The sequence below is a fragment of the Falco cherrug genome, chromosome 5, assembly GCF_023634085.1.
Source record: "Falco cherrug isolate bFalChe1 chromosome 5, bFalChe1.pri, whole genome shotgun sequence".
NCBI classification, from domain to species: domain Eukaryota; kingdom Metazoa; phylum Chordata; class Aves; order Falconiformes; family Falconidae; genus Falco; species Falco cherrug.
Genome location: NC_073701.1, coordinates 33,819,506 through 33,842,902, shown reverse-complemented (window position 1 = coordinate 33,842,902; position 23,397 = coordinate 33,819,506). Strand labels below are relative to the sequence as shown.

Genomic DNA, 23,397 nt, shown 5'->3' with positions numbered 1-23,397 from the left:
CCTCCCTCCTACAGAGGCTGGGGAGATGACTGGGCCACTCTGAATATGGTTAGCTTTTAAGGACATGTCTCTTCTGACATTGTGCTCTATTAGAAAATGGTATGTGTTACCCCAGGGGGAAAGGAGATTGAGATCAGCATGGGAAAGGAAAGGCCTTTGGAGCGATGGAGCTGATGATACCAACTGTCCTGGCCTTTTCTCCTGCCTGCCCTTGGCAGACCAGGGGAGAGGGAGGCAGGGTGGTGCTGCAGATGGCAGTGCTCTTCAGATCTCCTGCCGTACAGCTTGACACTGTGTCTGGGTCCTTGAGAACCTAGGACAGGCTCCTGGCACTGTGTTTCAGCAGTGCCCTTTCTGTCTAGAGTGGGCCATATGCCAGTCCAATACGAAAAGCAGAAATGATGCCATCAGTGGCACCCACAATAGCACCTGACCCGAAATAGCTTCCTAGAAAAAAATAGGGAGACTGATTAGGTTAGACAAGCCTGAAAGGGAGCAAGACATCCAGCTGACGACTGACAGGTGTAGGTCTGTGACCAGGGGCTATAAATCCCACAGGTCAGCTCTCCAGCCACCCTTTGGGGAAAGACAAACAGTTGTGGGGAGCACTCAGGACCTGCCTTCAGTGAACCATGGGGCTCAGTGACCAGGAGTGGCAGCAGGTCCTGACCATTTGGGGAAAGGTGGAGTCCGACCTTGCCGGCCATGGGCATGAAATTTTAATGAGGTAGGCAAGAAGCTTTGGTCCTAACAGTAAAACTGAGAACCTTTGATGAGAGATGAAGGAAGGTGTATATTTAGTACGGGGGCTTGTTTTTGGCAGTGTTTATTTCAATAGGCTGGGTGGTTTTTTTTGTTGCAGGGTGGTGTTCTTTCCATTGCTATGGTTTCTGGGTTAAAAATTACTCGCTGTGTAAAGTGGCTGTGCTTCTGTCTCTCCATCTGTCTATGGGTGCAGGAGCAGGCCAGTGCCGTTTTCAAAAGATGGTGGGACTTTGTCACTGCCTCTGCCTCTGCTGGCAAAGCTCTGCTTTGGATCCTCATTGCCCAAGCACTACGGAGAGAAAAGCTGGAGCAAATTGTGTGTCCCGGGCCTTCAGATGCTCTGCAGCAAGGATGTGGGGAGGCAGGGAAGGAGAGGAGAGGAAAATCACCTCTGTGACAATTTTCTTGGTTTCTATGATTTCAGCAAAATTAACTGTGAAGTACCTGAGTATTTCCCTCTCCCTACCTTAGTCTCAACTGGCAGAGCCCTGCGCATCCTGCTTTTTGGCCAGAAATCTGGGTGGTAAGACTTGTCCACTTCCTGATGATGAATTTGAGGTCTGGGTGTGAAATGAGGCACATCCTTCCCTCTGCTTCCCTCCATGATTCTGGTGTCAGAGTAGGAATGCTTGTGAGGTCTCCATCTGAGAGGATCCCTGCCCCAAGGCTGTCCTTGTGGTCCTGGCCCCCTGAGAAGGGAACATCCTGGGTGCCAGCAGCAAGTCACGGAAATTTGGAAGGGATCTCAGGGGTGCAGAGTGGGAAACAACATTGGGTGGGAATTGGATACTAGCCTGTCCTTAAAGACCAGCACGGATGGACCCTCTCCAGATCTCCCCCCTGAGCCCATGCACACTATGATATGCCGGAAGGGTACAGATGCTGAGAGCAGTGGAGATGTGGCACATACTTGGGGGGTTTCCTAGCCTAACTAAACATGGCTAAAGGAAGGGCCCCATACCACCCGACAAGTCCACTGAAAAAGCTTTTTCAAAGATGAGCCACTGCAGGAGGCTGTTTCATTTACCTTCTTTATCATGGCCCAGTTCACCTGCCATTTGAAAGGAAGGGAGAGACAGGGGCAGCTGGGTGGCAATGTGATGGCTCTCCCCGCATGCAGTCCAGAGCAGGCGTGCTGGAGGGGTAGCAGGAACCTGAGCCCTCCCCATCAGTCCATCTCTGTGAGGTGGCTACTTTGGCTCTGGAAGTGCCATAAGACAGTAACAGCAGTTTCCAAGTGAAGAGGTAATACCATTTTTCTTACAGGTATCACAGAGCAGAGCGTGGTATTACATAAATAGATGATACCCGTCTCCCCTGTGACTTTGTGCTCCCCAGCCAACTCAGGCCATTTCTTCTTTTAAGGGGTTTCTGAGGGAGGAGAGAGGCAGGGGAAGCCAGCAGCTCTCCATTTAGGTATGTGTCCCTATGTCCATTGTTAAAGACTTCTTAGACAGATGTCACATCCTGGAAATATGTTTAGAAAATACTGATTCAACTGGATGTTTTCCAAAGGAAACAAAAAAATACCTCTCAGAAGAATTTTCAAGAGTTTTGGGAGTATATAATCTTTGGCAGACATGATTCAGCCATAGCCAGACTCAATGGAAGGAGATTTTTAGAAATAATTTAATCCCATTTCAAGGTACAAGGTTTTTTAATCTCTCTGGGTGGGACACAACCTGTGTCATGGAAAGACACAGGAAAAAAGGAAAGGCCAATGCTGGTGTGCTCAGCACCTGGTGAAGTACAGAAATCCTTTGGAGACCTTTGAAGTGAAACACCAGCAAAGACTGGTCACTCATCTACAGAATCTTTTTGCCACAGAACAGCTTGTGTTTTCCATATGCTTGAGGCACTTGTTAGTTGGTTTAACCTATACATTCACCAGACAGTGGAGAGTCTGTCCCTCATGGTAACATACTTAGGAGAAACATCGAGTTTGAGATGGGACACGAGCCCCGGCAGTTGCAGCAGCAGCACTCTCCCACGGGCAGAGCAAGAGTGCAATCAGTGCACTGCGAGAGGGAGGCTGGTTTCATGGCTGAGGTCCCGGGTGGGAGCTCCAGACGCTGCTGCAGGGAACTTGGATGAGCCACTTCACAGATGTGAGCTGCAGGACCCTGGCTGTAAAGTCAGATATTGCTTTTGCTGGTGCTTCAGCTAGTTGGATTATAGCCATCGGAGGGTATAATACCTGAAAATAAAGTTGTGCACGGAGCTGATGTCTCTCAACACTTAATTATTAAACTACTAATAATCAGGACAGGCAGTATCCCCTTTTCACCTTGAGTCTAGGACTGTGTCAGGGGAAAGAGTGAACTTTCCTGCTAGTTTGGTTGCCAGTGTTGTCTGCATCCTGTCTCCTAGGAAATGCAGCAGGGGCGAAACAGTGGGGACAACAATAGCCTGTCTTTTAGATATTTTTCCACCTTCTTGATTTCATTTCCATTTTGGGATTGTAGTGCCTATGTATAGCACTGCATGGCATGGCACCAGCATGCCTGAAGGCCCCACGCTCTTGTGACCCACTCGCTCCCAAGAACTTTCTGAGGTGCCACAGTGCTGGATGGAGGAACCACACTACTGGCAGCTGGGCTGAGCTGGGGGGTGGGAAAAAAGGGCAGGAACCAAATTCCTCTGTGTCTGCAGTCATAGGGTGGGGACACAGTAAGCTCCCACCCAGCTGATGTTCAAGAACACCTGAGCTCCAGATGTGAAGGACCTGAGGCTGCTCCCTTTTCTTTGTGTATGAGAAGTCTCTAGAACTCTCCTTTCCTGGTCAATGCAGAGATGGGCTGGGAAGAGGGTCCTGGTGAAACCCAAGGGGCTACAGGTTGGCTCCTCAGTAACAGTAAGTCAATGAAGACAGGTGGGTTTGGTTGGTTTTGTTTCTACTTCATGAATGCAAGAACTCATCTCTCAGTACCATGACCAGATGTGTCTCTTGTTTCTATCTTAATACAATTGATATAACCCAGGGGACTGGTGCCAAAGAGTTAGCAGACCTATGTAAAAAAATATGGATACTTGCTCTGTTGCTCTAGCTGGACATGTTTAGGGCAGTGTCTCCATCACAGCCAGAGAGAATGGAAAAAGACAGCCGTGATCATGTTAGGACATGTGTAAGAGGATGGGATTAAAGTAGATACAATACTCAAAGGAGATGAGTCAGGAGCTTCTGCTCTCCAAAGACAAGAGGCTTTTCATTGTTTGTTAATGACAAAAAGCAGTCTGTACAAAATAAACAGAAAGGAAACTTCTGCACACAGAGTATCATCACATTGCAGAACAACCTACCAGAGGAAGGTTGAAAAACACTTAAACCATATTCACAGTAGGGTCATATGCTTCCCTGGCTTATGTACATGCTAAAGGGAGTGATTGTCAATGGTAGTGATTTGGAAAGGATCTAGTGTCAAAGTTCCCAGGTTAAATTAGCTTATACTAGCAGGAACTAGCTAAGAGCTTTCTTTGGAGGGAGAAGCAGCTTATCACACCTTTGCCGGTCCATATACTCTGAAATACCTATAGCAGTTGGACCTCAGCTGTGGTCTGGATGACAGCTCTCCCAGGTCTCACAATACCTCTGCTTTTGTTCACAGACTCTTTCAGGACCACCCTGAGACCTTGGATCGTTTTGAAAAGTTCAAAGGCCTGAAGACCCCTGATCAGATGAAGGGCTCTGAAGATCTGAAGAAACACGGAGTTACTGTCCTCACCCAACTGGGAAAAATCTTGAAGCAGAAGGGTAATCATGAGTCAGAGCTGAAGCCCCTGGCTCAAACCCATGCGACCAAGCACAAAATCCCTGTCAAATATCTGGAGGTATGGAAAAGGGCAGGAAATGTTGGTGTCTGATGTGTAGTGAATGTGTGCAAGACAGCTATGTGAGAGCTGTGCTTTTTTTTACTGATGGCCGCTTGGACTCCAGCGAGCCCTCCCTCAAGTCCAAGGTCTCTGTGTACATGCAGGAGGAGGCACAGAAAAAGGGTTCATGGTATGCAAATGGTATGTGAATCTCCAAGTTTAGATTTCCCATTCCAAACACCACATGCAGTCTGACCAATCCCTGACAATAATAAACCAGCCCGTGCAGCCTCTGCATGCCTGGGAAACAACATTACATAAGAACTATCAGTGGCTGGACACAGGGGATGTACAATTTTAGAGTAAGCCCCGGAGGATCCATTGGAGACCAAGACCCACAAAACTAAGTGTTGTACAAACACAGGGCATGAATTTTCAGCCTTAATGGATGAGATAGACAAGAGTGGGAAGGGCCATGGTCTACTCAAGGTCATGAAGCAGATCAGCGTCACAGCTAGGAATAGAGCCCAGTTCTTCTGCCCAGCCCAGGCTCCTTGCATGCTAGACCTCGCTGTCTCTCCGGAGACTGTGGGAAGGGCTACTGAATTAGCTCGGAGATATTTCCAGGCTCTGCAACCTATTTCTTAGTCTGGCTTTTCTGAAAATAAACCTTGAGTGTCCCTTCAGTTTTTCTTTCTCTCTCTCTCCTTCCTCACAGTTCATTTCTGAAGTCATTATCAAGGTCATTGCTGAAAAACACTCAGACTTCGGGGCTGATTCCCAGGCTGCGATGAAGAAGGCCCTGGAGCTGTTCCGAAATGATATGGCCAGCAAGTACAAGGAGTTTGGTTTCCAGGGTTAGCACATACGCACAGAGGAACACCACGAAGGAGGCCTGGCCATGCATCTTAGAATAGCTTCCCCAGCACTGTTTTGAACTCTCACAATTGGCCATCCAAGATGTGTGGGAAAGCTTTGATGAGAGGCCAAGAGTCACTCCAGGCAGCATAGAGGCACTCAGAGTGATATCTATGATAAACCGTTGTTTCTTGGCTTCATGTATACAAGAGAAATAATCTGCTTTCTTAGGAAAAATAATGTATGGGGTTATCTGTGAGCTTCTGCCTATCCTATTCCCTTTTTCTTTCTCCCTCCCCCAAACCCAGTCTTATCTGAGAGGTGAATGGCATAGCCAGAGATGAAGGGGTGTGGAGGAACGAGGGGAGTGTTGAGGAGTGTGGTGAATGAGAAGTAAAAGGATGACTCAAATAGTCTGAAAGGGATGTCAGGATGGAAAGTAGGGGCGCAGCATCCCATTCCTCCCACAGGTGAGACTGTTAGCAGGTTACTGTGGAGAGCTTCCAGCACAGTATTACCTTGCTTTGTGGGGGTGAACACACCCAGTCAGTCTCCAGGGTCTGCCAGCTCAGAAACTTGCATTAGTTGCTAAACTCACATTAGCAAAACTATAAAGAGCAGTACTCTCTGTGATCTGTACGTTTCTGGTAGCCACTGCTATGCATCTGAAGTTCTGTTACACTGGAGAGTAAAGTATGTGTTTCTCAGAAAATAAAAATTCCTGCACCAGTGTCATGTGTTTGCTCCTAGCTTTACAGACACTCCAATGAGAAGTGGGGGAGAAAGAGAAAGCAGAAAGGTGTTTTGCATATGCACCCGGCTGCACTGCATCCTGTGGTGTCTGTCCTTCCGTGACTTGAATGGCATGTGGCATCTGTCTCAGCCAGGGGACTTGGGACACTCAGATGTCACCATGGGGTCATGACCTGGTTACTGGACTTCACAGTGCAAGCTGGCAGCCTACACTCAGTGCCTTGGAGCTGAGAGAAGTGCTCCCTGACTAAAGGCCGTGGCCGCTGCTGTGCTGGGGGGAATGCGGAGAGGGAAGGCCCTTGGCTTATTTATGGGGTGGTAACGCGTGTAAGTGGGCTTGGGTTCCTGCAGCAGCACGGTGCATTGCTCCCTCCAGGCAATGGAAAACGGGGCTGATTAGCCCTGGAGGAAGGTTGTAACAAGCACCAGGGTCTGAAGACTCAAGCTTTGGTCTCTGTACCATTTTGCATTTTTGCAGAGGTGTCTCTGCAGTGCATGCTGCACTGTGTTTACAGATGTACGCCAATGTCCTGTGGGGGAGCTTAAGGGACACCGTGACAAGGTGCCTACCTCTGTCTGCTGCCCTCCCCCAGTCCTGGCACCACAGTGAAGTACAAATGACCTAATTCTGCTGAGGTGGGGGAAGAGGCTGAGGGCCACATTGTGCCTAAGGCTGTTCAAGGGTTAGTCAGAAAAGGCTGGAGCCTGAAAAGGGTTTTTGAGTGCAAAGTCTTGACCAGACACCCAGGTTCACAACTGACTCTTTGGGAACTGTGCAGTTTCTCTGGCTGGACCTAGTCAGAGGGGCAGTTATACCCCACAGTGAGACTGGGGTCCTCATTCCCTCCTCTTCCTCCATCCCCATCATCCAGCTCAGGGCCTCAGCAGCAGGGTGCTGCAGTCTCTTGTGGCCTATGCACTCAAGCTGTATCCATGCGGAAAGCAAGGTGGATGACCAGCGTGTTTTCTTTCTGTATATTTGCACAGGGTTGAGATCATTCATGGCAGTGTCACACCTTGGCACAGCAGCAGGATTCTACAGAGGCAAGCAGCTGGGTTGTGGCTATAGGAAATGCGTGGAGTCAACAGGGCAGCTCTTTTCTGGTACAGAGAAAGTAATGCACCTTATCTCACAGAGATAGTGCGAGGGCAAGCATGAGAAAGAAAAATGAAGTGCTTAGTATTAGGAGCTACTAGCAGGGTCTGGTTCAAAGCACTCCCTGCTACACTGAGCCACCAGCTCCCTTAAAAATCAATCCTGAACCAGTGTGATCTGCTGTGTCTTTGGTCAGGGCACAGGCCACAACATTATAGTCTCTGAAACAAGAAGGAATGAATTACTTCTTGGAACAGAGCATCTCTGATTTCTTGCTCTTTACAAATCCTCACTTTACCTCTGGGAGCCTGCTTGGGGTCTCAACCTTTCAGAGTGTCACAAAAGCATATGCTGTCACCTAGATGAAGTTACAGCCAGGTGGTCCTTGGCTTAAGCAACTTGCTTCATCTGACTCCAGTCTACTCTGTCTGGCTTTGCAGGGAGGGCAACCTATTTAATTAAGGTCTAGGATTGCCTGTCCAACACAATAAGATTTCCTGCCAGTGACAACAGCCTCTAACTCAGGATTAAAAGCTCTGCTATAGCAGCTGCCTCTGTCAGTCTGAGTGGGATCGGAGTTGTCTCTAAATAGTTTTATGTAAGGTAGTGTGGTGGAGAAGGGAGGGTTTGCATTTATGTTGTGCCTAGCTACTGGTTATTAGGTAGCTGGAATAAATGTCAGTCTGTTGGGAGCACTGACCCTTCGCTTTGCCTGCCTTACCCCCCTGCACTAGGGACCATCCTTACGTATGTCGTGGTCAGATGTGGGGCCTGATGTGGGTTTTCTGGTTGTGCCTATGGCCCAGTGAAGATGTGCAAGCTGAGATGAACCAGCAAGTTCAGATACCAGTAACAGTGGAGCTATCTACAGCAGGGTCAGTGGGATGCTTGCGGTGAAATCCATGTGCCTGCACCTTTGCTGCTCTGGGTACTGTGTATGCCCTTGGCTGCAGTCCTGACATAGTGTAGTGCCAGGGTAGGTTTAGATTGCATATCAGGAAAAAAATTCTTCACTGAAAGGGCAGTCAAGCATTGGAACAGGCTGTCCAGCGACATGGTGGAATCACCATCCCTGGAAGTGTTTAAAAAATGCATAGATGTGCTTAGGGACATGGTTTAGTGGTGGACTTGGCAGTGCTTGGTTAATGGTTGGACCTGATGATCTTAAAGATCTTTTCCAACCTAAATGACTCTATGATTCTATGATAAATGTAATTCCCACACCATGAGTTTATAAAACTCCTGCAACAGCCCCTGCTTTAGGGACAGGGGAAGATTCCTAGAGGAAAGGGGATGGTGGGGAAAGGATTTTTCAGCTCCATGCTCTATTGATTCAGCATCTTTGTTGGAGTCACTGTTTCCGTTGTGCTGCTAGCACATGTAGCTTTTCTGGTTCATGTATGGGACAAAGTCCCACAGTGGAGATAAACCATCAGCATAAGCCCAGAAATTTTCATGCCTCCTTTCCAGGAATAGCTTTACATAAGAAGGATGGGTCCTAGGGGCTTGTGCTCAGCCTCCCCTATCCATTAACACCATTTGATGCCACATACACGTTCCTGGTCACATGATGGGATGTGGATTGTGTAGCTGCCAGCCTCCTTGCTCCAGCACGTACACACTGACTACAGCCAGGTCAGGCTTATGGCTGTCCTATGCTTTCCACGCACTCCTGTCATTTGTTTTATGCTAATAATGCTGTTTCTGGCAGCAACTGGGTTATGCACATGCATTCACCCTTAGGCTGAAAAACATCCTTGCTGCTTTGCACTTGACATACTACTCTGCTCCCGCTGCCGTGGTTTCCATTGCATGGCAGAGCTCCCCATGGCACTGAGCCAGTGACCTGTCTGTGTTTTCTTGGGCTTCGGTGTCAGACGCTGGCATTAGGATCTCAGATGCAGGGAGCCGTCCCTTGCTTCCCAGGTGCTGTGCAAATGAGCCAGTCAGCCCCAGCCAGGGTACAACAATACTGCAGGCTGCTGTGCTGCCTGTCTCCCTTGTCTTTACTTCTGCCTCCTGATCCTACCTGGCTCAAATACACCTGCCAACATCAGGGAGCATCAACAAGCAAGTGCTGGGGACCAAACTATTAATCCTGTGATTTGTGTCTTGGTCTCCTCAATGGGAGAAAGGGATGGAGCTCTAGTGACTAATTATGTTAAATATTTAGCACGTTAGCATGAAGCTTGTGGCATTCTTCATGTTTGCATCTCCCTGCAGGGCTAACATGAAGAAAGGACAGGGAAGTTTCCAGTCCACATGATAGTCACCGAACAGATATGTCTGCTTTCTGGGTATTGAAGCACAGACAGTGCCTAAAGGATGTAATGTCTATATGACACTGTAATTTAATAAGGAGACTCAAATGCTCACCTGTACCACGTGCTTTCAGATGAGGATTATTTTTGTCATGATCCCTACGTTTTCCACCATCTGATCAAAACCTGCCCCTTACGTTATGCCACTGAGAAACCAGTGGTGGAGCCAGGTGTTTGTTTGGTGTAGACTTGCTTGCCCATAATGTTTTTTCCAGGAGATCCATGGCATCTGAGCATGTTCTCCTCCTTCCTGGACTCAGTCCTCTCAGGTTTGCTCAAGGCTGAATCCTTGCTTGTTCAGGCTGCCACAGGGCTTAACAGAGTCTGTGCTGCTTCTCAGATTGAGCACACACATAGACACATGGGCCAGCTTCACAACACACATCATTAGCAAAGCCCCTCTGTCCAAATCCTTCAGATTCCAGTGTGCTTGTGTGCCGGCTCTTCATTTGGTAGCATGATACATATTATCATATTGTGCTTAAATGATGTTTGGCCATGAGACCAAGTTTTGCTGAGGTCTAACCGAGCAAGAAGACAAGACTGCAAGGGCATGGCACCTGGAGAGTACTGGTAAGTAGGGGGCTGTTAAATTTCGTGAAGATGTGCTGGCAGAGTCAAGGAGGCCACCTGGAACAGTGGTGTGAAACAGTAAGTGAAAAGGGAGAAATCCCAATCAGCCTCTTTTATCCAACAGGCTAATAAATGAGCATTCATGACCATGAAAGAATCACAACAATGCAGTCTTCTTGACCAGTGCATAAATCCCTCCCTCCCCTGTGATCATAGGCACGACAAGCCCATCTCTCAGTCCTGTGACTTCTATAAAATCTTTATCCAAATGTCAGTAAAGGTGACCTTGTGGCTTTTTAAAGCAGTACTTTAGAGTCACTTGGCTGCACTGTACCAAAGTCCTTTCGCAGTTTGGCTTTCATCCCCTGTCAATATACAAACAGAACAGGCTGCCTCCACCTTACCCTGCAGCCCTGTAGAGACCACTCGTGGTAAGCTATGTCAGACATAGGCAGGTCTGGGACTCTGTTGGGCAAGGCAATGCAAGCCCTGGCACAGGGCATACCAGTGTAGCTGGTAGCTGGGTAGACAAGGCAATGTGCATTTGGGATGGGTAAGGATTTCAGTCTCCATCCTTCTACCCACATCCCAAGAAAAGCATCTCATGCTGAGAGAAACAGTCGTTCAATGGCCCTGAGCTGGCCAAATGGTCTCTTAAGTTATGCCCATGCAAAAGCAAATGCAAGTGCTGCCAGGTCAGTGGGGACAGCCTGGACTTGAGGCTATTCCAGTTACATTAAGGCACTGGCTCAGATACATGTCACAGGGCTGTGGGGCTGGTTTACTGGATTTGCCCAGAGCTGGTGAAAGGAGGCTGTTGCCAGTATGGCTACCCTGCAGTCCAGCAGTAGACATGACCTCAAAACAGTTCTCCAGTTAACTACCTCAGCTATTAGAAATGAATACAACACAGATACCCTTGTCTAGGAATTTGTGAATTTCCCCAGGTTGTAGGGCTGAGAAGGGGGCTGTAGCTATGCTGTTATTGGTATCCAGGAAGGCTTCTTTAAAGCTGATACTGGCATGTACATCTTAGCTGCAGCCTTCGTCTGGAGCAGAGCTTAAAGAAAATTACACCCATTTCCCATTTCCCATCTCCAGGGAAAGCTCAGTATGAATGCAGCTGCCGGGTGCCTGATCTTATTTTAGATCGTCCTTAAAGCAGGTTCAAATGTTCCTGTGACAGAATAGCTTTGGGTAGAAGACCTGGATCATTAGCACTTAATTCTCCATGTCTCCATGCTTAACTTGTGGATCTCTTGTTGCTTCCCAGGGTGTATAAGTAATGGTGCTTTTATTCATTGAAGTTTTTCAATCTTCGTCCTCTCCCAACATGTCTATCTGTCTCCTTCTTCAAGCTAAATTCCAGCATCCAAGCTCTCACCACAGGGGTGGAAAATTCCTGGAACTGATACCCCTACTAAGATCCGAGATTGTTCTGCCCAGGGCTTGCATGACATCAGGCTTGTCCTCTTGGCTCTTGATGAGCTTCTGGGTTATCTGGAGAGTTAGCTGATATAGTGTCAAAGTGGGTCTGTGTATTTTCACTCACCTCTCAGCTGGATGAATAGTCTGGTGCCCTTTGAGGGGTGTAGTATGTCATGGATTAACTGTGAGTTCGTTGGGGAGAAAGGAGGAAAAAAACAGCAGAGCTTTGCCTAAACCATCCATACTGTGTCCCTGCAGATTCTGTGGGAGAGCCTGCACTGAGGAAATGGTTTGTACCAGACAGGCTCAGACAAGCTGTACAGAGATGGAGGAAAAGTAGGCAGGGCATGCCTTGTGCCATGCTCACAGTTACCCCACTGAGGGCAGATGGATCTGTGGGGTCGGTAAGCAAGAATGAAAAATGAAATGCAGGTGGGAAATGGAGGCACAACTGCCTCTTGCCAAAGGCTATTTACTGATATCAGTGCCTTCTGAACAGTAACAGCATCATTCTGACAATCACTCTGCTGTAATGTGATTGAGGGAGTTTCCTAACACAAGCTGCTAATCTGTGTGCTTTTGTATGTGAAGAAAGATGGACTTGGAGTTTTCTCACGGTATTAGCACTATGGATGTGATGCTTTCACAAAGCTGGGCCATAAATCATGGCAAAGAAATTTCTCATGCATTTTGGTTTTGCCTTGATAATATCACGTATTGCTAACCCAGCTTATCCCGCAGCTAATTTCAGCACGTCACGTTAAGCTGCTGTCCCTATGTTATTTTTTCTGTTCCCTCTACAGCTGAAATGATCCCTCAGTGCATAAAGTAATCATTTTTTTCTCTCTAGTCAAAATCCTCTGTCCCAAAATGGAGTTCTTTGTAACAGCCACAAATTGCTAGTTCATAACAACTAGATGATTAGAAAATAATCTTTAACACATTTCCTACTATGGTTTTTCTAGTTCAACTGTGCTGTAGCTTCCTTCTCTGTTTTAGATCAGAGACTTGTTGACTGTGAGTGTCATGTGGACCAAGCTCTGTTCCGATGTTTAATGGTAATTAAAACTCTGTTTCACCCAGTTTAAAAATCTCAGTGTATAAAATGTACTGTCTATATGAAAGAGCACCCTTCTTAAAATTGCCTGAGTTATTTGCTATACTGTTTTTGCCCTAGACCTTAGTTAGAGACCTATTTGTGCTCTCCATCTAGAGTACTGTGCAATTAGCCCTGTTTTACAGAGGGTAAACCGAGGCAGAGCCTGGCACCAGCACATCTACTGTTTCATGCTTTGGTCATTCAGCTGTCCACTAGGCCAGGCTGCCAACTGCATGACAGAGAATGTTTGTGAGCTTCTTGTGTAGGAAGACATATGAAGTTGTGCCATGTGCAGTAAGCAGTTCTTTCTTTGATGTGGTTGCATTTCAGCAGCTGTCAAAGGACATCCTGTATGTAGACGTTCAGTTGAAACAGTGGTGTAGTGTAAATGCCCAGACAGATTACAGATGCTGCATACAAGGCAAAGCAGTGTAAAGACCTTTGGGCTGAACTTAGAATGAAGTGCTCTGGAGATTAATGAACTATGGTATCACTTGGAAAACTGCTAATCTTCTCACTTCCAAAGAAAAAGGCCCTGGACTGAGATAATAAAGGACGTAAATATCTAAACTAGGTTACTGGCAGAAGTGAGGTCCCTAAATCCAAGTGTGTGAACCTCAGATCCGCCTGTGTAATTCTTTACATGCTTACATTTTCATCTGTAACTCCCTCCTTGATTTCTAACATTCTGCTCGTGCTATGCCCTGACCTTCTACCAGCTTGGGTGGGTCTAAGCCAACCAGTGTTCATCTGCCTAAATTAATTTGTAATCCTCAAAAGTCACCTTCCTCTGCCTCATTTGCCAGAAACCGCTCATACTTTGCCTACATCTGACCTCCAAAAAATGCAGTTCCAGACACTTCCATCCAACAGTGTGGTTAGTGAGCAAGGTTCAGGTGCGCGCCTGTTACCACGTAGATCACTCAGCTCAATACACCTCTGGTCCTTTAAAAAGGAACTGTGCTGTGCAGTCCATTTTTGAAAGGGCTTACCTTCAGGAGACCAGGTTTGGGTGATGTATCACTGTCTGACTTTGATGCCCAGGCTCTAAAGCAGTAGGCTTTAAAAAAAAAAAAAAAAAAGAAAAAAGAAAAAAAGAAAGCTAGGTTTCAGACTGGCTGTACTTACCACTCCCGACTCAACACATGGCTGGCTGAATCCTTTTTGAACCACCAAACTCTCTTAGAGGTGTGCTGAAGTCCTGGGTAAGCAGCTCAGCCTTCATATTCTACTCCATCAACCAGGGCTGTCTAAAAGCCTTTGTACGCCTTTGAGGCTGTTACTATCTTGATGGGACCACTCCTTCCCAAAGGAGCCTCTTTGAAATGTAAAATGGAGAGAGGAGGGAGAAAAGATTTTAGTGCCTAACATTAAATTACATACTGCAAAGCATGAAGGATCTGTCTGGGAACAACAGGCTATGTGAAAGCCAGCTATATAGTGTTCAGAGAGCTTGGGGTTTTTTTCCTGTGAGCTATGCTTGCAACTTCCCCTCCGACCTCATTGATAATAACATCTGGATCTACCCACCCACAGTTCTCTATGGAAGGGAGCTAGTGCAACAGGAGAAAGAGGGTTTTCTTTCCTCCTTGCTCTGTTTTGAGGATAGCTTGCATCTGTGCCTGACTGGAAGGACAGACCTCATGTATAATGGTCAAGAAACATTTCCTCTCCTAACTTCATTATGTCCATGTTCATACACAAAACTGGGAATTCTTCAGTTCCAAATCTTCTGGGAACATACAGTGGGGAAAGAACAGATAGAAATGGAAGCAATGTTTTTTCTTTCCATGGATGGACAATGCTGCATCCACCTCAGTAAAAGGGTTAATTTTATCCGTGAAAAAAAGTGTGTTAGAGCCTCTTAATGTCAGAAATAGACCAAAACAGAGTAAGTGCATGCTGCAGAGTACATCATCCTTTCAATTACTGCTGTTGATGAGATAAGAAATAATACATATTGGGGGGAGGGGTGTGGGGGAGATTGAACATACATTGCTTGTATCTTGAGGGCAGAGCACCTTAGAAATAAATGTAAGGAGTTAGCTTTCTCTGGACATTTAATTTCACTCCTGTTGGGAGTGCTTAGTTTACAATTAAATCTGTGATGAGAAAGCGTGTGTGTGGGTGTCTGTATGTATGTACAGCACAAAGCCTATAGTTAGTACACAGAACTAAATGTTTTGTTCTGGAGTCCCAAAGGTACACAGCCTCTCAACTCTCGTCAATTTCAGCAGGTGTGAGACTTTTCAAAGACCTGGATTCATACAGCAAATATTTCACCACAGGCTTGGGACCACTTATTTCATTCTGCTTATGATGCAGTAGAAACTTGGAAACCAGCTCTGCATCTATTCATTAGCTGCGGCATGCGCCCCTTTTATTAGTGCCTTTTGTGGCAATAGCTGTGATGTCCAAAGTGCTAAGCCTTTAAACTACAATTCCCTGCAGCAGATGTAGTAGAAGCAGATATCCATGGAAGTGAGTCAAAATGCTCAAAGGCCGAGTTCCAACCTAATCAGTGACAGCTCCTGCCACAGGATGATAGGCTTTGGCTCCTTCTTTGGTGGTTCGAGGCTTGGAGGGAGGCTAGGTTTCCTGGGGAAGTTGTGCTGCAATTTATATTCCCTGCTTCGTATTCACTCTCATTTCTCATCTCTTAGAGGGCTTTCAAGGAGAAGGAGACACTGTTATTCTCATGGCCTAGCTCTGCCTCCTCAAAGACGTCATGGCTAAACCCACGTGGTGTGACTGCCAGCCTCAGTCCTATGTTAACAGCAGCAAACTCATTCTTAACTCAGCAGGTGATCCTTAAACATGAACTTTAAAGCTGCATGGGTGGGTAAGTGTTGCAAGAAACCAGAGGGGCTCAGCCAGATCTTTGTATAGGAGAAACTGCCAAGATGTTTTGGGTATTTTTTCTTTGCTATTTTATTTAACTCTCATCCTCTACAGCAGATTGACTGGTGTCAGAGCTGGCCAAGTGCAGGGTTTCTCTGCTTGAACAAGAGCCTGGTGGGATACCATGGAGGGCTAAGAATTCTGGATAGTAAAGGTTTGGCTACAAATTCCTAAGTAAACCAAGGCTCATATCATCAGAGTTTTTCCCTGATAGGCTGTTCTCATTGGGGTGAACTGGAGCAAATGGACAAAAGAGCAAAAGTGGCGCTAGGTATGCACTCTGTGGAGGCAGAGTGGTGTCCTTGTGGTGTGTCCTGACCATGTAACAAATGATATCTCTCAAGGGTCCACACTGGGACAAATACTATTCAGTATTAATGGCATAGATAGTGGGATTGAGTACATCCTCAGCAAGTCTGTAGATGACACCAAGCTGAGTGGTACAGTTGATACACTAGTGGGAAGGGATGTCATCCAGAGGGACCTTGAGAAGTGGGCCCATGTGAAACTCACAAAGTTCAGCAAGGCCAAGTACAAGATCCTGTACCTGAGTTGGGGCAATCCCCAATGTCAGTACAGAGTGATGAATTGACTGAGCACCACATTCAGAGAAGGACTTGAGAATACTGGTGGATGCAAAACTGGACATGAGCTGGCAATGTGCGCTCACAGCCCAGAAAGCCAACTGTATCCTGGGCTGCATCAAAAGAAGCATGGCCAGCAGGTCAAGGGAGTTCTTCTCTACTCTCTCATGAGATCCCACCTGGAGTACTCTGTCCAGCTCTGGGGTCCCCAGTACAAGAAAGACATGGACCTGTTAGAATGGGTCCAGAGGAGGACCATGAAGATGATCAGAGGGCTGGAACACCTTTCCGATGAAGAAAGGTTGAAAGAGTTGGGATTGTTCAGCCTGGAGAAGAGACAGCTCCGCGGAGAACTTATTGCAGCTTTTCAATGCATAAAGGGGGCTTATAAGAAAGATGGAGGATGACTTTTTGTCAGGGTCTGTAGTGACAAGATAAGGGGAAGCAGTTTTAAACTGAAGGAGGGCAGATTTATATTGGATGTAAGGAAGAAATTCTTGACAATGAGGGTAGTGAGACACTGGAACAGGTCGCCTAGAGAAGTTGTGGATGCCCCAACCTTGGAAGTGTTCAAGATCAGGTTAGATGAGGCTTTGAGCAACCTGATCTAGTGGAAGATGTCCCTGTTCAGGGCAGGGGGATTGGACTAGATGATCTTTAAAAGTCCCTTCCAACACAAACCATTCTATGATTCTATGTGTCTTTTTCCCTACTGGCTTGTTATTCTGCTTTTCCACTCTGTCTATCTCAGCAGTGCCTGGATGAATGAAATGATCTCACCCTCAAACAGGAAGCAAGAAATGAAGTATTTAAGTACCATACACAGTACTATAAGGTACTGTAGCATCATGGCTGCAGCCTTGTTCCTGTAGGCGACATACTTACATGGAAGTTATAAGAACAAAAGCAATTTATGCTTGTTCAGAAGAAATTTCTGAAAGGCACATCTACCTCATGAAGGAAACGTGGCTGAGAATCAATTCTTTAAGTCCCTAGTTTATGCACAGCAATAGCAGGGTATTTTTGTTTGGAAGAGGTGTGGGCCCCATAGAGGAGAACAGCCACTTTTTCTCCCAAAGTAGGTCCTGTATCTGGGTTTTGCTAGTCCAAAAGGGCTTCTGCTGTGTTTTACCAAGCTTTTTGAGGCTAATTCAGGAGACATGAACTACTGTCAGATTGATATAACTAGACTAAAGAGCCATCTAGACTAACCAGGGACAGTTTTTTCCCTTGCAGCCATGTTGGTGCATGTCATGCTCAGCTAGGTGGTTGTAGAGGGGACCATGCAGTTCACAAACAAATGGTGAACATCATGGGAGGCTCAGAGGGGAAGGATGAGATCACGTGATACCAAGTTTTGCTCCATTCTCAAGTTGTAGACCATTGTCTCCAGAGAAAATTCGTTTTTATGGAGTAATTAATGCAAACTGCCAGTACAACTTAACTAGTTGCCATGACGTCACTTGTTTGGTTGGTTGTTTTTTTTTTTCCCTGAAATATGTCTGTATAACTGGGATTTGTGACAGAGATAGGACTGGGAAACATATTTTCCCACCTGGACTGCAGGAAAAATTATGAATGATGTACCAAACACTGAAGTAGCAGTTTGAGTCACACCTGGTACCACAGCATGGCTGACTCAAGAAGCAGTCCTCTGGAGAACTGAGCAAGGAAAAATGAAAAAAAAACAAAAAACAAACCAACCAGCTTTAACTATCCGTGACTAGTTCTAATTCTTCTTTCTTCTCTTCATTTCCTTGGGATCTTGCATTACTGGAAGAGATATTGTTTAGTCCAAGCATGAGGGACTTCTTCCGCCCAACCCCCCAGTAAATCCTAAAGTTCTTTTTGAACCAAGACAGGTATTAAGCTGGGACTTCTGGTTCAGACTTTTTCTCCCACTCAGGTAACTGTTACTGCCCAATGTCCCAGGTGTGAAAGAGCTGCTCACACAGCGCTGTCTAGCCAGATGTTGGACATCTGGTTAGACAATGGAATGAAAACTGGGTTGGTGAGAAGGACATTCAGATCTTCAGGTTCAGCCTGCTTCTTGACCACAGAAATAGCAATGGGCTTTGCCAGTTCCACATTCGGATGACTGGCATCATCATTTCATTATACGGCATCTTTCCTAGCTTTCCACAAGACAGTTTGTCTGAAAAGAAAAAATGCCCTTTCTCAATGAAGAGCTTTTGATCTGTTTGAGATATTACCTTTATTACAACTGGTGAAGGGCTGACAATGTGTTTGGACAAAGCACAAGGCACCAAAGACAAATGGTCCATGCTCCACAGAGACCTAGACAACCTTGCTGAGCTGGCTTATTCTCGCCAGTGAGGGCTGAACCATGACCATTTCCCAATAAGGTAAAAGTGATCTGCTTCACTTGACATGAACGTGAAAAAATAAGATGAGCGTGACTGTCATTCCTTAAGCCATCTGTCTGTTTTGGGCTGGACATTCAGCTTTGCATTGACATAACTGTTACGGAAGACCACATGCAGTTCATGCAGTTTTGTAGAGCAGTTTCTAATGTTCCTCAAGAAAAGTGGGGTGTAAGTACAGCCTGCCTGAAATGCAGTTGGTGACTCCTGCCGTTTCGCTTCTAGGTGTAACCCATCCAGAAAAGGGCCATTCATTTCAACAAGGACAGGCTTTGGCTCATTTGCTTCCAAACACTATGTCCTGATTCACAAAGTAATGTGACATTATTTTGTTACAGGACCTCATATACTCAACACAGCTTTAAACTACAGAAGCAACACCAGTCAGACACAAAATACACTCAAACGGATCTGCTTGTTCTCCACACAGCTCCTCTGAGTGGTCATGAAAGACAACGCACAGTATCTGTAGGAATGGGCATCATGACACAAAGGACTTCAGAGAATGATTCAAGCAGGTAGAAGTTGTCAAGATAAGAGGCAGGTTGGCTTAGTTACAGAGCAGCTAGGGAAAAGAGATAAAGATGGCAACAAAATTTAATTCAGTTGCAGATAAAAAGAGGTATGACACCCTGAACATTACCTGAATTATGAGCTCAGCTCAAAGTTTATGGAGGGAAATTCTTTAGCCGTGCTGTATTGAAGGACAGACAAAATGACCTCAGATGTTACAGAAGATCTCTACTCTTTCTAAATTAAAAAACAAATCTGTTTTTCTAGTTTAAGATCAGAAGGGCATTACAGCACTTCTGATGACTGTCATTAGAGTTAACCTGGAGAGGACAGAGCACTGGATGCAGACAAAGCAAGAGGTGTGGAACAGCTCCTTACGTTTTCAAAACACGTGCATGACTATGGGATGTGGCAATTTCAAGGTACAGAAAAAGAAACAAAGAGATGTGATATTCCAAGGCTTGAGATTCATACCTAGTTTTGCCAGAGTGTATATGTATGTCTGTGTATCACTATCCACCACACACAGCCCAAGGCTTTCTATAAAGGATCTTACCAGGACTTGTCCAGGGCACGTTTGCACTGATGTCATAAAGAGCAGAAATAGAATGCTCAAAGGCTTCTTCTATGGGGAATTTTGGAGGAAATGTTGCAATTCCTTTCATTCTTTCAGATTTTAAGGAAAGGTTTTTATGTGAATTTGTGAAGGGGAAGGAGAAGCAACAGAAAGACAGCTCTTTTCTCTAGAGAGTACCACACCTGATGCCATGCCATATGGCAGCCTGTATTACAACATTGTGCTAGGAGAACTGTAAGTCTCTCAGAGGAGCTCAAACCCAGACTTGGATCCTAGTTTTATAGGAGGCTGCTCTATGGTCTAAGGTAGCCTTTTCTTTGACAGAAACAGCAGCACCACCTGGGAAGCCTATACGCAGGAGGGAATGTGCCTTCCCTAAAGAATTTGAAACAAATTTCTAAGGAGTCAGATGAAAGAAAACTGCATGCAAGAGCTTGTTTTCCATAGGTCTTTACCTCTCATGTTTATTTCAGAGTACACAAGCAATTCCTTTGCCAAATCTGACTTAACTACATTGTAGTCTTTGAAGAAAAGAACCAGGAAAAAATATCCAAAGAAGATAACTGCACTTGCAAGGCACACCAAAGATGCTGGGACAAATATGAATGTTGTGTGCAGGGTGCTGAGTTATACATATGATGTTGTGGTTGATATTGTAACACCAAACTTCCTTCTACTTAGTAGATAAGATGGGTTGGATTGCCACATTTGCAGTCAAGCCAAACAGCATTAAATCATTTTCTGGGAAAAGAAACTTTCCAGTGCAGGTGCTCTTACTCTTTCAACCTTGAGTCCAATGACTATGGAGGTCAAGAACGATTCATTCAGAAATGAAGGTAACAGACCTTTCTTCCAGTTCTGCTGCTGCCCTACAGGACTGTGCTTGGCATAAAGTCTGAGAAATCATTCTCACAGTCTTCTCTTCCTGAGCTTTGGGATCCTCGTAGTTTCTCCGAATGTCAGCTGAGCACTCTGAGGTGAGCACAGAGGACAATACCTGCCTGATGGCTGCTCACAGGAACTTTTATTTTGCCTTCCCTCTTGCTTTGACCAGAATTCCCATGCTGGGCCATGGAAACCTTCCTGTAACACTGCCAAGGCAAGCTGCCCATAGACAAAGACCTTACCGCTATCTAATTTCCTGCTTGAGAATTTGCCCACCTGGCATATGTGGCAAAGGAGCAGTTACTCAGGCTTTTAGTTACCAGCGCACCACCAGGCTTCACAGTGGTTAAAAGCAGTTTTCCTTGAAGGGCATGAGGTTTAACAAACCGACATTTGCTAATTCAAACCATTTTTGTCAGAAATTTCCTCCCTGGACCAGGGACCCAGGGAAACCCTGGGGGGAGGAACACTGCCTGAGCGAGTGGCGCTGCCCCAGGAGCTGCCATGTTGACACCTGCCTCCTGGCTTGGGGTGCGCAGAGGATGAGGGGAAGGCCCCTCTGCGCCCAGAGTTACGTCTGGTATTGAGGTGCTTTATTTCAGGGGACCACCTTCAATTCAACCCAGCTGCGCTGGGGTCACAAGAAATTATTTAGCTGTCGGTAAAAAGATAGAAAGTCCCTCCTGAGCACTTCTGCTCCCTGCACACACACACCACACACACCCCCCCCCAATTCAATCCCTCAGTGCAGAAATTTGCATTTTGGTTGCACCCTGAGGGGAGGATGGCGTTGGGGCCTGGCCCTTCCCGCCTGCCTCGCACTGAGGGGGACAGCCACCGTCCGGGGAGGGGGACGAGGTGCGCGGCGCCTGCCTGGGGCGGGGAGGCCGCAGGGCCGGGGCCGGTCCCTGCCTGGGTGGACTGTCACTGGTGGGGAGGCGCCACAAGATGGCGTCCTGGCGCCTCGCCGCCCCCCCCAGCTGCCCCGGGGAGCAGCCATGGCCGCGGGTACCCGACGCGGCTCACCGCAGGTTTTTGTGGTGGTTTTTTGGGGTTTTTTTTGTTTGTTTGTTTGGTTTTTTAACATTTTTTTTTACCCCAGCCTCTCCCAGAGACAGTCTGGGGAGCTATGCAGTGGTCTCTGGGCGAGGGAGGAGGGGGCTGCGCAGCACTGTGGTGCGATCCCGGCTGCCGGTGGTGATGGGTGTGTGTAAGAGATGCTCTCTGGGCAGCCCCCGGCAGGGAAAACTGACATGCTGCCCCATTCCTCTGCTGCCCACACCCCTGCCGGCTGCCAGGCACAGCCGCAGATCCTCCCGCACACCAACCCCTGACAGAGCATCGCTGGCAAAACAGAAGCCCAGCAAGGATTTTAGGAGGCTGGGCAGAACAGAAGCCCAGCAAAGATTTTAGGAGGCTGGTTGACTTTTGGATAATGGTTTCCCACCGGTTTGCAGACTTCTAAATATTTCCGAGGTTATTGGCAGTGTGCTTTTCCCTTCCCTCTTGCAGTAATCACAAGGTTGGCCCCTGGACAGCTGGGGAGAGCACCCACAGTGAGCCGGGGTCAGCAGCTCTCATCCGTATTAAGCACGGTGAAGGTGAACCGAATCTCCCCTCTCCTGCTTCCAGTCCTCTGGCCCCTCCACCTGCACCGCTGGCCTCTCCTGTGTTTATGATTGCCCTGTACCAAAGGCTCATGTCTTGGGGGGTGAGGACCAAAGAAACATGAGAAGGTTGAAATCTTGGTGCCAAAACAGCTGGATAACTGCAGCCCAGCACTCCTGCAAAGCACACTTCTCCAGGAGGCTTTTCAGTTCCCACTGGAGGCCTGGAAAGGACAAGTACCCTCACCTCCATCCGATCCCAGCACTCGCTGAAGAACGGTAATCCTGAGCCACTGAAGATGGACAAGCCCAGAAGAAAGATGTGGCACCCAAGCAACCAGACCTGCCTAGTATGTACCTGATCCAAGCAGCTTCCCCTTCCTCTCTCCATGTATCCCGCTGTCTTCACTACCTCCAAGGAATGATTATACATGAGGTATGCAGGGGCCTCTGCTAGGAAGAAGGACCTTTGTGAACCCTCGGCCTTTTTCCTCAATTAAAGGTCATTTATTTGATGCCAGGACTGTTGGATGTACTTTCTCAGGGGTATAAACTAGATCATTGATCATCGCACTAATCTCTTCTCATCTTAAAACTTGTCACGTCTTTTTATCATCCTTAAGAGTGCTTGAAAGCTCATAGGGCCTGGTTTGGGGTTTTCTGAGCCTCTGCTGATTCCCTTAAAAACAAATCTTAGATCCATTGAATTACAATGTCATGAAAGGCTTTGGGGCAAAAGATGGAGTGGAAAATGTGATAGCTGTTCTGTGATTAAAAATCCAAAAACAAATAGCAGACAATGTTCTTTCTGCATAGGGGGTTTGGAGTATACTAACTCAGTTAAAAATAAACCAACCCTAAACTGACTGACATGAAAAGTCAGGTTTTTTTTAAAAAAAGGAAAGCTTATAAACTGCAGGAAACAAAATGATTTTTGGAAACATATTTTCCCTTAATTGGACATCTATTTCTAGATGGAGTCATTTGTGTATGGAATCCAGCCGTATGGCTTTTGTTTGACAGTGAAATGATCAGTTCCTCAAAGTGTGAACATCACGTGGAGAACGCCATCACTGCCTTAAAAAGGACTCCTGCCCTAGCAGGGCTTTGTCAGCACTGTCAGAGGGTGCAGAACCAAGCTGTGTTGTAATCCCTAATTGTATGTCATCACATAATGGCCTTTTAATGGTAAGGATGGCTTTGTGGGTTGTAGTTAGAACCCCAGGGGAGGGGGGGTGGACTC

At 46.6% G+C, this 23,397-nt stretch overlaps 1 protein-coding gene across 1 annotated transcript; it reads left to right on the top strand.

Moving 5' to 3' along the window:
* The first annotated feature begins 498 nt into the window (after window positions 1-498).
* On the top strand, window positions 499-5,700 carry MB (myoglobin). Its single transcript, XM_005446701.3, has 3 exons — window positions 499-727; window positions 4,371-4,593; window positions 5,294-5,700. The coding sequence occupies exons 1-3, from the start codon at window positions 633-635 to the stop codon at window positions 5,435-5,437; spliced, it is 462 nt and encodes a 153-aa protein (XP_005446758.1). The 5' UTR covers window positions 499-632; the 3' UTR covers window positions 5,438-5,700.
* Window positions 5,701-23,397: the final 17,697 nt, after the last annotated feature.

What these genes read in the sequence shown, in the direction of transcription:
- MB (XM_005446701.3), top strand. Translation starts at nt 633, where the DNA reads ATGGGGCTCAGTGACCAGGAGTGGCAGCAGGTCCTGACCATTTGGGGA. An exon ending in GGGCATGAAATTTTAATGAG is followed by an intron (nt 728 to 4,370) that starts GTAGGCAAGAAG and finishes TTTTGTTCACAG; the next exon opens with ACTCTTTCAGGACCACCCTG. An exon ending in TCCCTGTCAAATATCTGGAG is followed by an intron (nt 4,594 to 5,293) that starts GTATGGAAAAGG and finishes CCTTCCTCACAG; the next exon opens with TTCATTTCTGAAGTCATTAT.